The 13,062-nt window shown below is 41.5% G+C and overlaps 1 protein-coding gene across 1 annotated transcript; it reads right to left on the reverse strand.

The window, feature by feature from the left end:
- Window positions 1-5,903: 5,903 nt before the first annotated feature.
- rnd1b (Rho family GTPase 1b) lies at window positions 5,904-13,051 on the reverse strand. The gene is made up of 5 exons (XM_026332912.1): window positions 12,917-13,051; window positions 12,321-12,408; window positions 6,801-6,910; window positions 6,502-6,636; window positions 5,904-6,175 (listed from the first exon to the last, which is right to left on the reverse strand). Exons 1-5 carry the CDS (start codon window positions 13,034-13,036, stop codon window positions 5,930-5,932), a joined length of 699 nt encoding a protein of 232 aa, XP_026188697.1. The 5' UTR covers window positions 13,037-13,051; the 3' UTR covers window positions 5,904-5,929.
- Window positions 13,052-13,062: the final 11 nt, after the last annotated feature.

A 13,062-nucleotide genomic window follows, 5' to 3' on the forward strand; every position in this document is an offset into this window, starting at 1 on the left:
CTGCGGCAGAGGCAGAGAATCTGGTGTCTGTGTGCCTGTGAAAGAGCGAGAGAGAGAGAGCACATACTGCAGGACTCGACACCTCATCACACCTCATAAGTAATCAGAGATTAGCAAATATCTGAACAGATGTGAATGGATATGCACGATTTTCACTGTAGCATTAATTGACTACCTTTCTTCAACATTATGGCAGATTTGACTCCGCTTGTACACAAACAAGAAAACAGAAAGTGAATGATTACTTCTAAAATGTGCTGTTATGGTGTGTCCGTAAAGCGTTATCTGAGGACTTGGTACATGGTGTTGATATTACACAACACCACAGACGGCTGTCTACTCTGAAAAACTGTGCTGCGTAACTCCCCTCAGATCAGCCACTGTCCAGACACAAGCACTGAGTTATCAGGTCTCAGTCCTATTTTTTGTTCCTTTGGAAGCACAAACCTTTCAACTAGAATATCATCATTATAACAAAAAGGAAATTTGTTAGTGCACCAGGAAGATAAAAATGTTAATTTTTATGAATTTAATGTTGTGATGTGCATTGATAGGTGGATTAGTTGTAAATGGTGAATCAGAAATAATCCGCAGCTCATTAACTTGGCTTTGTGTGGGTAAAATGCCCTCCATCTCCAGGTTTTGTCCATGGCAACACAGTAATCCTTGGTGAAAGTGACCCACTGTTTGAATAGCTGATAAAGAACTTTTCTTTGGTTGCTGTGTATGGTAAGCCTTTTAACAAGATGGTAGGGCTGGTCTTGAAAGTGCACTGGACTGTGGTGTGATACCACTTCTGTTTAACTGAGCCCTCCAGGTATAAGCCACCGCTGAGGGGGCAATTGAACTCTGTGCCTGTCCAGATGTTGGCCTAATTTACTACGACTCGCAGCGTATGTGGCCATTTACGTGCCCTCACACCCAGCGTGTGTGTCTGCATATATACACTGTGAATCTCAGATATTCCAGCATTCACCCAACAGCTATCCCATGATTCTATTTTTAGCAGCAAGAGGTTTGTTTGAATTTAGATCACAAGAAGCCTAAAGGTTCACTATCCTCAATCCCATTTCTAAATGTTTCAGTGCATATGGAGGAGAATATATATCACACTATATATGTATACATATAACATATATATATATATATATATATATGTTATATGTATACATATATAGTGTGATATATATATATATATATATATATATATATATATATATATATATATATATGTTATATGTATACATATATAGTGTGATATATATATATATATATATATATATATATATATATAATGGCTAATGATGAGACCCTGGCTCCATGGTCCAGGGTCTCAAGCATGAAGAACTGGACAGCACCTGGGCCTGACATGATCCACACCTACTGGCTAAAGAAGCTAACTGCACTCCATGAGCGCCTGGCAGCTCAAATGAACCAGCTGCAAATGGATGGGACTCACCCAGAGTGGCTAACTGAGGGCAGGACAGTCCTGATCCTGAAGGACCCCCAAAAGGGAGCAGTCCCATCCAACTACCTATCTATCTTGTACTAGCAGCACAAGAACAGGCCCTGAGCAGAAGATCAATAGAGGCTGGGGTCTACCACACCAGGCAGGACCCCAGGTGCAGGCTGTGCAAAGATGCCCCTGAGACAATCCAGCACATAACAGCAGGTTGTAAGATGCCAGCAGGCAGAGCGTACATGGAACGCCATAACCAAGTGGCCGGCATAGTGTACAGGAACATCTGTGCCGAGTATGGGCTGGAGGTCCCAAGGTCAAAATGGGACACACCTCCAAAGGTGTTGGAGAATGACCGAGCTAAGATCCTGTGGGACTTCCAGATACAGACCGACACACAGGTGATGGCTAACCAACCGGACATAGTAGTGGTGGACAAACAGCAGAAGAAGACAATACTGGTAGATGTTCCAATACCAAGTGATAGCAACATCAGAAAGAAGGAAAATGAGAAGCTTTAGAAATACCAAGGGCTGAAAGAAGAGCTAGAAAAGATGTGTAAGGTGAAAGCAACAGTGGTCCCCATGGTAATCGGCACCCTCTGGGCTGTGACCCCCAAACTGGGAGAGTGGCTCCAACAAATCCCAGGAACATACATCTAGGAACAGCTAAGATACTGCGAAGAAGGTCAGAGACCTGGGCGCTTGAGGGATTAACTGGCGCTTGATCTGGGATTGAAGACACACACACACCGCCCGTAGGGGTGAGAAGGGAAATTTTTGAAATAATTATAATGGCAATTGGCCATTTTTAGACACCTCTGCAGCTGGCACCAACCAGATGTGGTGTGTTTGAAGACAGATGAGAGCAGCAGCTCTGAGCATCTTCAGAAGTGACAGTGAAGCAGTGAAGATTTCCAACTACCTGTAAGCATGAATGTGTGCCAAGTGTATCTATCTATCTATCTATCTATCTATCTATCTATCTGTCTCTCTATAAATTAAGTGAAATTATTATTTCACTGAAATTATTAAGTGAGATTATACATTGAACACATAAAATGTTTTTACAGATCCATTAATTACACTGAAATTTTATTTGTCTAATATTTGTCTGATATCTAAACTTTTCTCTCATTATCATTGTAACAATAACTGACTATAACTGTAATTATGAGTGGCTGCGATTTTAGTTCAGTGTTGAAGTAATAAAAATGACAACAATCTTCCATCCATCCTGATATAAATTTTAATGAGACATACTCTGCATGCATGCAGTGACACAGAGGCTGTTAAAGGAAATATTAGCAGAGTGGAAAAGATAAGCACCTCACTTCTTAAAGAGATGATTGAAGTGATAACTACTGGAGACATCTGTTCACTTTCATTAACACTTCCACACGTCTGTGATCAGAAACATGGCAGCTTAGTATAAACTGAATGGGCCTCAGGGTGTGTTAACCACGGTAAAGCTTTTCATCACTTCCATGTGAGTTTTGAAATTCTTAATCAAAATCAGTGTATCATAAAGAGGTAAAGGGGCATGTCGATATTCAAATGCAATATCATAAAATTTAAGACTTTCCAAATCCAACTGGAAAAACATGAAAATCTATATTTTGTACACTGAATTATATTTTATGAATGCTTTTTGGAAGAACAAAAAATATATATCTATATATATAGCTTTACTTGCTTTTAAGGAGCCTTTTCTAATTTAAACACTAAATTATGACAAACCTGTAAAATGAGATACATGTACCTTGATCTAAAGTGAAAGTGAATACCTATACCCTCATATAAAATAAACTTTTCACAATTTACTGCAATTAACAGGAAAACAAACGTTTAAGGGTGCCAGACAAGTCAAGCTTTATTTAACACAGCAAAAATCAAAACAAAAAGAAACACTTTTCTAAAATAGACTTTAAACAAATGTACATGTCATTAAAAAAAGGCAAAAATAGCTAGCAAATAAATATTCACATCAACAAGATTTTCATGTGACATCCTCGAAGATGTCTTACAATGATTAAAAAACAAGAGACTGTACAATCATACAACTTTATTAGGACATGCTTAGGAGTTTGACTGCACCATTGTACCACAAACTGACTACAACACAAAGGCTGCATATGAACTGACATGGTCCATGAGCCACCTGTCTTTACCATCTTCAGAAAGTCTGGTATCGGCTCCCTAATCCAAATAAAAATATCAAGAAATGTTTTGCTTTTTTCAGCCTGACAATAAATGCTTAACTGACTCTGAGATGACAAGGTGGGACTGTCTGCTAGTGAGCCAACCCTCTCTGTCCACGCAAGAGCCAGTCCCTCTCTCTTTCCTATGCTGAATTGTTGCTAGGCAATGCAGAGGAATTTGTGACCATGAGCTGGAAGCCTTTGTGCAAATCACCACTTTAAGGTCCTTCCACTACCAGGGGCAGTCACAGCTTCATAAAGATGCTACAAACATCTCAGGGACATATTTCCAAAAGAACACAGACTCACATCACACTATTAAATACTAAAAGAAAAAAAAAATGAAAAAATAGCTTTCTTTGGACAGGGCCAGCCTGTGCATTTTGATTACATGTCCTTACAGTATTTCATTTTCCCACATAATAGCCATTATTACAAGATGATTAATTGCTACAATTTAGGTATTTGTCCAATTTTAAAATCACTGTCAACTTTTTATTATGATTATTTTAAACTGACAACAAAATCTAGCATGTTGTTGTTCCCTCTTATTTGCATACTCTGATCTTTTTCATAGCAAAATGTCAACATTGGTTATTCTGTGGTTATATCAGTGGCTACTTATATAGAGGAGGGGCAATCACAGATCAGCCTCTTTGTACAGCAGATGGTTTCAGTACATGACATGGATGTCCATGGAGCACTTATAGCATGAGAGTAATCACAAAGCTGTATCTTTATTGCCACACAGGTAACCTTGCATCACTAGCACTTAAATCATTATTGCTTTATGGTTAGAAGCACAGAGGTCAATGCTGCACACACACGTAACCATGAAGGCAACGATTTAAGCGAAGAAAAGAGTCCAATTTTTGCTCCATAGTCATTGCAGCCTGGAAATAAGTGCTGCTTATTGGAGGTCAACAGATTAACAGGAGTGTACGAACACACAAATACTAGAGTTGTCTTGGAAGAGTTGAGCCGCGCTTGGAGTGCTACATTGGATTGACGCAAATGAAAGAAATCCACAGGCAGGTTACAGTCGTCAAAGAATTTCAATGAATTCTGGGAAAATGTTATGAAAGGCATTTTCAAAACTGCATATCATTTGACAATTGTTGAAAAACTGTCAACAATGCAATGCTACAAATCTCACCCAAAGAATATTTGAAACTAAAAACTACATTTTCCCATTAGCAGTGAGCCTGAATTAGGTAGGTGTTGTGTTTTTAAATAGGCCTCATAAGACTGACCGGCATTAATAATGTCTGTAATTAATAACCAGCCACAGCTTCATAAATAACACTCAGCAGCTTAGTATTGAACCATGTGTGTTTATGCTCCAGGTCAAACCAACAAAAGTGTCTTCTCTCATCTATTAAAATGTGTCTGTCCCATCACCAAAGCAATATTTTAAAATAAGGTCTAGCGCTGACAGCAGAGACACTGGAAGCCCAGCTAAACTTCCCTTTATTTTGCGTGTCCTCATTTTGTACACACACAGCACTTCAACCTCCTCCACTTAGTCCACTTAAAGTCTGTGGAGCAGCGCTGCTTAGAGCTGTACAACCATGCATCAACAATCCATGCAGGTTGTTTTAGTCTGCACTGCAGCCTGCGCTCAGCTCGTCTCCCAGCTCTCAGCACCACTGAGACAATGAGAACATCTCACTATGTAACAGCTCTCATTGTAGTTTGTCCCACTACTCTCTCTACATCTCTCACAGGTGTGAATGGGGACACCAGTGACAAGCTAGTTCACACCTCACACACCTTACTTAGAGGGATGTACAGGATTTTGCTAATTCCTGATAGTTTCATGCTAGATTTACTTTTGTACTTACAAAAATATCCATTGAAATGTCTGAGAGGCATTTACATCACAAGATTAAACGTCACATGTTGCACATTTCCAAATTGGACAAAATCAACATGTGCCTAGAGATCGTAAAATCGGACAGATGTAAGAACATTATAATTGCATACTGTTTACAAGTGAAAAAAATGGAAGTTCAATGATGTTGACTCATGTTTGTTAGAAAGCGAGATAAACAGTAGTGGAAAAAAAAAGGATGTGCGCTAAAAGGTTCAGGAGAAAGTGGACAGCGAGGTGTCCACCTCTTCTGACAGGTGTTTGGTTTATGGGGGGGTGAGGGAAGGATTCAGCAGGAAGCCCTGATAAAACCATCATGCCCACCCCCCCTTCCCCGAGACCAAAGAGGCAGGGGCTAAGGGTCGCATGTGACAACTATAACCCAAGAGGTCTCAACTCACATGACCGAGCAGCTCTTGGCCTTCTCCTTCTTGAAGGTGGAGGAGAGCAAATCTGACCTGCTGGGCAAGTGGAGAAGTCTTTTGGAGAGGCGGCGGGTGGGGCTGGGTTTTGGGAGAGGCTGCAGTTTGTTGATGCAGGCCATTGCTGCCGTGCGGAACACGCTATGGATGCTTTTCTCCGAGGTGAATGCTGAGCACTCAAGATACGCCTCTGCACCCAGCTGCTTAGCCATAGCAGAACCCTGCAATAAATGGAGTGATGAAAGGCGCTACTCCTTAACATGTTCTATTCCTTCATGATCAACACGTTTTCAGGCAAAAGCTTAAATTCCAAACATTTTTTTTAATTACTTAATGTTAGTTGACAATGACTTCTCCTGCACTGTCACTGTACTGACATGTTATGGTCAAACCCAAACAGATATTATGACATATAACTTCATATATACAGCTAAAAAAACATTCTTAAAAGAAAGATGTTTCATAACTGTACTATTAAAACATGTCTGTCATATATGTTTTTGTTCATGTTTTCAATAATAACTACATGTGATACTTATTGTCTCACCTGCTCATATGTAATGGGAGTCTGTTTCTGATTAGACAGCTCCATCAGCGTGCAGACATCTGTGCGCAGGTCGGTCTTACAGCCAATGAGCAGGATACGTGTGCTCGGACAGAAGTCTAGGATCTCAGTTTTCCACTGTGGACACAAAAGTTCAGTGCGCACTTTAGTGTGCTGGAAATATTAAGCTGCACATATACAATATATTGTCCTAGATTCAATCCCTTTCAAGATATTGCAATGAGCTAAAAAAAAAAAAAAAAAAAAGAATTATGACTGAAGTGAAGTGCTGAACCCATTACCTTCTTCAGACTGCTGTCTACAGTGTCAGGGCGGCTGATGTCAAAACACAGCAAGACGGCGTCTGAGTCACTGTAGCACAGGGGCCTCACATTATCGTAATATGGAGAACCTTAGAAGGGACAAAAGACCATTAATGCCGTTAATGCACATAGCCATCAATTAGCCCCTACCCCATTAAAATCTGTCTGAGCAAGAGATGGGGTTATCAAGGGTGCAGAATATGTCTGATGTGTGAGATAAACGTTTTAGAGAAGTCTTGGAAGCCCTATTTTGAAATCTTCTTTTTCTTCTAGAAATTCTTCTGGGTTTATTGTTCCTGGAAGTTTAATGGAAAATGGTCTTTCATATTTTAAAAGCTGCAGATTTTGGGTTTTTTTTCTCAAATGTATATTTTTATATAAAAAAAACAAGGGTGTAAAAAAAAACAAGTGTAGGCAAAAATTTGCATTGTTCATGAGTTCAGCCAAAAATCCTCTACTCTATGCTGCTTCAGGTACTGATTGCCATGGCAACAGACAGTTTGTCAGAGCAAAAAATTGTGATTGAGCGACAGAGGCAGAACAGGAAAATACAGCAGGGATTATGTGCAATTGGCATCACGTCTCCTGCTGAGCCTCACTTTGCTGTCCCTGAAAACGCTGTTTTCCCTGCTCCTATACCCTGCGCTGGCATTCCACAGGAAGGACCACAATCGAGCCCTAAATCCTCATTGATCTTCTCTTGCAGTAGATTACGCAAGTGGAACGGTGGGGCTCAGAGCAGGCAGACGCTCCCACTCATGCTCAGAAGTAAACCACCCACCCCCCAAAAAATCCTCTGCTCGGCACGCAATACCTCCAGTCCCTCTGTTACCACAGCAACAGCCTTGGAATCCACCGTCTACATCAGGCGTTCCTCCCACCTCTCAACGCAGGCTCGCCTTTGCTGCCAATCAATAATTTTACACCACAAACTGCCCACCCACCTGCTCTTGGGGACATTCCTCTGCTCCGCAGCAGAGTTGGGGACTGCATACATACGTCCACCACATAAAAACACTTACATTCACACATACCAGCACCTTTAATGACACAGGCTCACTGTTTACGTTTGACAGCAGCCAGATTCCAATCTGTGTTAAGATAAAACAGAAGGGGAGCATGTAAATTGGATTAACATGTATACTTTAGGCTCTGTGTGGATCCCAAAAGGCATTCAATGTTCCTCTTATAGCTGCAAATAACAAACCACTATGTATAATGGATTTTATACAACCATCCTAACTGATTTACAGCATAGAAAACATGTCAAAAAGCACTGTGGATGTGTCCATATAGATCCGTTTCATGAATACTTAATGATTTTCCACATTATCAAAGGAAAAACCTGAATTTGCCAGATGCCGGGTGCTGTGAGTGGAATAATGACAAGCTGTGATGAAATTCCTCAGAGCTCAATGTCCTGAAGAAAGTACACATTACTGCAGAGGAACAAAGGGGCATGGTGTATTATACCACCTCTCTGCCTTTTGAAAAAACAGTGTCTTTCGTCTCCTCTTTAATAGCAAATTGACTAAAACACTCTGATTAAAATAGATGATTTATTACAACTGAGGACGGGCTGCATCACCTTAACAATGCAAATGCATTATTGCCCCAACACCATTTTACACCTAACACTAGAGTAGAAAAGATACACTCATCTGTGAGTCAACTTTGTGTGCGCAGACTGTGAAAACATATTAAAATCAGAACAATTAGCACCACTGGGATGATGACTGTTTGTTTGTGTGTATCACTTTGGCACTCTAAATCTTTTCAATTTCCTGCAAGGGGTTATCACATAGTCTGGTTGTGAGTCTGCATTAAATGGCTACTGATCTAAATGCAGCAATCAATGCACAGGGGGTCCAAGAGTCTTTGCAATTAAAGGTGACAAATTATTTAGCTTACCAAGAAATACAAGCGACAGAGGGGACGTCCAAGAACTTTTTTCTTAGTCAACCCTCAACTGAAATCAATTTTATCTTCTGTTTTTGACAAAGTAAATATGTTTGTTGAAAAGATAGGAATATGTAAATATCCATGTTTGAAGCTCCTCGACATGCTGTGTGGGTACAGTAGCAGCCTTGGCAGCACTCTCCCGACACTCCAGGACCCAGTTTCTAATCCTGGAAGAAATAGCTGTTTCTATTGTGGCAAAAAAAAGAAAGAAAGAAAGAAAAGAGGAGGGGAAGCAGGAGTGTATCCTACCGAGGGAGATCACAAAGAGCCTTCCTGTGCCATTAACCCGTCACCCCCTGCAGTCTGATATGAAAGTACCAGTGTCTGTCTCTTCACTCCATCTTTTCATTGCAATAACCCAGTGAATGGCTGGAATAGGCCAATCAGTGCACGTGCAGAGCCCAAGCATGGCCCAAATGTTCCCATCTTCCTTTTTCTCAACAGCGTGCCTCTACAACAGATGGAGAGTTTCTGAGACATGAAACATTGAAGGAATGGAAGGAAAGAAAAGAGCATAGCTACATTTCTGCAGCTGAACTCAGCTCCATCTATCATGATGGTGCAGTGCCCACAGCTAAGTGTTGAGGTGGAAATTGGGCCAGGGTAGAAGAAGGCTTCAAGGCCTAAACGACGAGCCATACGCATGGGGGAGGGGTGCATGAATGACTCTGAATCAGTGTATTTCTGTGTATGTGTGACATGTCCTGTCTTCATCATCAGCACACTCCTCTCCAACAGAGATATGCAGGGGTCAGACAGATTAATGATCCAGTGATAGGATGACTCACAGATTTGGGGATGAGCCCTGCCCCTCCACTGACACTCAGCCACCTGGGAGGTGTGGTGCTTCGCTGCTGCTGCAGCTGATAACTACAGGCTTCACAGCCTGCCCAAAAAACCCAGTACATTGCATCAGACAGTTGTCCCCTGGTTTCACATGCCAGTTTCACAAGCCGAGCCCCCTGCAGGGAGAGAGAGGACGGTTCTTTGTTCCTGAACATCACCACATCTGAACCGTTAACAAGCTTCACTTTGTAACTTGACACTGTCAGAGCTGATCACACTCAAGCTGAGTTAAATGACAGATTGCTTAAAAAATTTAAATCAAAGCTTTGATGTGCAGCGAATTAAAAAGGTACGCTACTAGAACTGTCTTCAAACCTTCACAAAGTCATAGTCAGAGGTAAAACTCATTAATTGTTCAGAGTAAATAGGGTTGAAAAGTGAATACTGATTAATTCACACAGTCAGTCGAATAAAATTCATTTGCTAAGACTAGTACTTAAATAAAATTAAGATAAGATTAACTTTATTCATCCCCAAAGGGAAATCCAGGTAGCCTTGTAGTTAATTAGTCAGCCAGCAGTCAGTCGTCATCTGCCATTGTCTGAGGTGCTGTAGAGCCTGATGGCAGTGGGGATGAAGGGTCTCCTGTATCGTTCAGTCCTGCAGCTGCTTCTCTGCTCCATCAGGATGTTGTGAGGGGATGGTCAGTGTGTTCCAGGATGGTCTCTACCTTTTCCTGTGAACATCTCTCCACCACAGCCTAAATTAAATTAGCTATACGTTTCTATTAGTTATACTACTCTATATTTGCTATACATTTTAATGCATTATAATTCATTATATATATATACCATTAACATGATTATTTCGTATTAATAATGGCACTCTTTTACAATTATCCAGATTGTTTCATCAGCATGAGATACATGAGAGTTAATTCTGGATCAATCTAGTTTATTCATCATACAAGAAATAATTATATGCATACTATCCTCTAAACCTCAAAGGCTTAGGCGAGATCATTCGACCTGAAATAAATTACTCACTAACACCATAACAAAATTAATTATTCACTATTTATGAGTTACAGCCACTGGATGCTGTTCTCTCTCCCTCCTTCATGTCAGATCAGACCAGGCTGATTAAAAGTGGTGCATTGACTTTGGTCTGTAAATCCATGGTGGAGCTGGGAGAAGACTCTGCCTGCCATGTGGAGTCGGTGGTGAGGTCAGTCCAGTCAATGAAAGAGAGTTGGGATAATGAGGAGGCCCTCTTGTTGTGGTTGGGCACCGCGGCACTACACCGTGCAATTAAAGCAAATTACAGTAAGAAGTGGAAACTGTACAGTATGACCAACAAATGGCTCCATCCATCACCAGAGGCCTGACAGGAGAGACGTCTATTAAAAATGAGAGGGATGAGGGGGAGATATTCTCACAGTGCAGCAGGAGAATGAATTTTTAAATAAAAACTAAAGCCTACTGTTAATAAAAATATTCATGTGGACAAAGACATGGGTCAATATAAGGAGGAAATTAGTAAAAATAATGATGATGATGTTGATGGGCATTAAGGACATTTAGATGGGAAACAGAAAAGCTAGTGAAAGTATGAAGAAAGGAGAAAAAAGAAAGGAGGAAAGAATGAAAATCAAACATATTGGGTCAGTAGGTAGGGGTGGCCCAGAGGTCCTATTCAGTCTTAATCCCCTGCATCATGTGTTTCGAATTGGTGACCCAGGGCAGCATATGGAGGCGAATGCAGGTCACCAGAGTTTCTGAGCTGCCTCCTGTCTGTCTGCTCCAGAAACCATTCCTGCTCGACAGGGTACCTCTCGGTGTGCCCATCATCCCCCGGCACTGGGCCCACTCCTGCTGGCCAGACCAAAGGTCCACAGTCTCGGATTAAAAAGCAGGATCTGGGCTGGGGAGGGAATTACATTCACTGCTTCCCTATTACCGGCTTTAGATAAGAAATATGAGAACACAGAAAATACTGCATCATCTCAAGTGGGTCTGTTACATAAAGGATTTGTTGTAAGCAGACAGGCAGGAAAAAAAATGGCCCACACACACAAGCCAGTTTGCTTATAGCCACGTAGACCAGCGAGGTGCGTATGGATAGACAGGAATATGGGCTGGAGTGAGAAACCATTGTGCATTCATTACGCAATGAGCAAAAAAGGAATCAAACAGGTGCTTCAGACCTGGGTTTGCAGTATTCAGGTCAACACACTAAACAGCAGATCCCCCAGGAGATCTGCACTGACACATTAACCCTCTATTTCACGCTTAGTGTAAATGAACATATGATGCACAAAGTCAGCAGCAATGAGTGAAGCGGAAAAATCGCTGTATTTCTGCCCAGTTTCCACTGACATACATTAGGCAAATACATGGTTGGATGCAAACAAAGCATCCAGTGATAAAAGAGAACATTTAATAGACAGCTGAGACTCTGCAGTTTAACAAGTGCAGTTTGTGTTCACAGGATCAGGAATAGATGAAAACACCTGAAGGAGCATGAGGCCTTTAAGCCTCAGTGTTACCTCCTTTATCTCCCAGTGGACATAATTATGACCATTACATTTCTTTCTTTTTCTTAGGATGAAATTTCGAGACGCAGCTCCCATTTCAGCTGAGACAGACGCTCATTACATTCACTGCCTAATATCCCCAAACCCCCTCACTGCTGCAGGCACAGTTGCAGGCCACGATAGGCCAGACAGACCGGGGAAAGGCGATCACCTACCTGAAGTGTCCCACAGACTGAGCTCCACTCGCTGCTCCTCCAACTCCAGACAGGCTGTGTAGTTCTCGAACACAGTGGGCACGTAGGTCTGGGATGCAATTAACAACACGGGTGCTATTAGTGGGGGTTTGGGTGTGTGTGTGTGTATGTGTGTGTCAGCCAGCTACAGGTAATGGAATTATCTCGATAATTGAAACATGCCGATCAAATTGCAAGCCAGATCTAAAATGTCCTCAAGTTAAAGGAATTTTTCACTTGGAACAATGCAGCTGCAGCAAAAACACTCTGCATATGCAAAGACAATATGAAGGATTCGTTCATAGGGAACGCATTCTCACTAACCAGGCGGGCAAAACGCATGTGCGACTGAGATATTAGGGTCAATGAACAGCCTGTATAATAAACCAAAAAGACGAAATGTAGAAAATGCGCATGCAAACTGTAGCCTACTGTCTGCAACAGAGGCGCCGTGTTTTTGCCGTAGTCATTCGTTTTATGAGAACTCAACACTCCGCAAAGTACGAACAGTTTACAGTTTGTATGTGCATACACTTAGTGTTCACTGTGAAAGCAGCTTAAGCCAAATTAGAGCATACCTCTGGATAACAATCCTTCGCCAAGACTTGCAACATCGCCGTTTTTCCGCATTGAACGTCTCCCACAAGAACTAGTTTGCATCTCACCACCAGCGGCTGAGTATTTCTTCTTTCCTTCATGGCGTTAATGGTGTCAAAGCGGCTTT

The sequence above is a fragment of the Mastacembelus armatus genome, chromosome 7 (assembly GCF_900324485.2).
Source record: "Mastacembelus armatus chromosome 7, fMasArm1.2, whole genome shotgun sequence".
In the NCBI taxonomy this organism is placed as follows: Eukaryota; Metazoa; Chordata; class Actinopteri; order Synbranchiformes; family Mastacembelidae; genus Mastacembelus; species Mastacembelus armatus.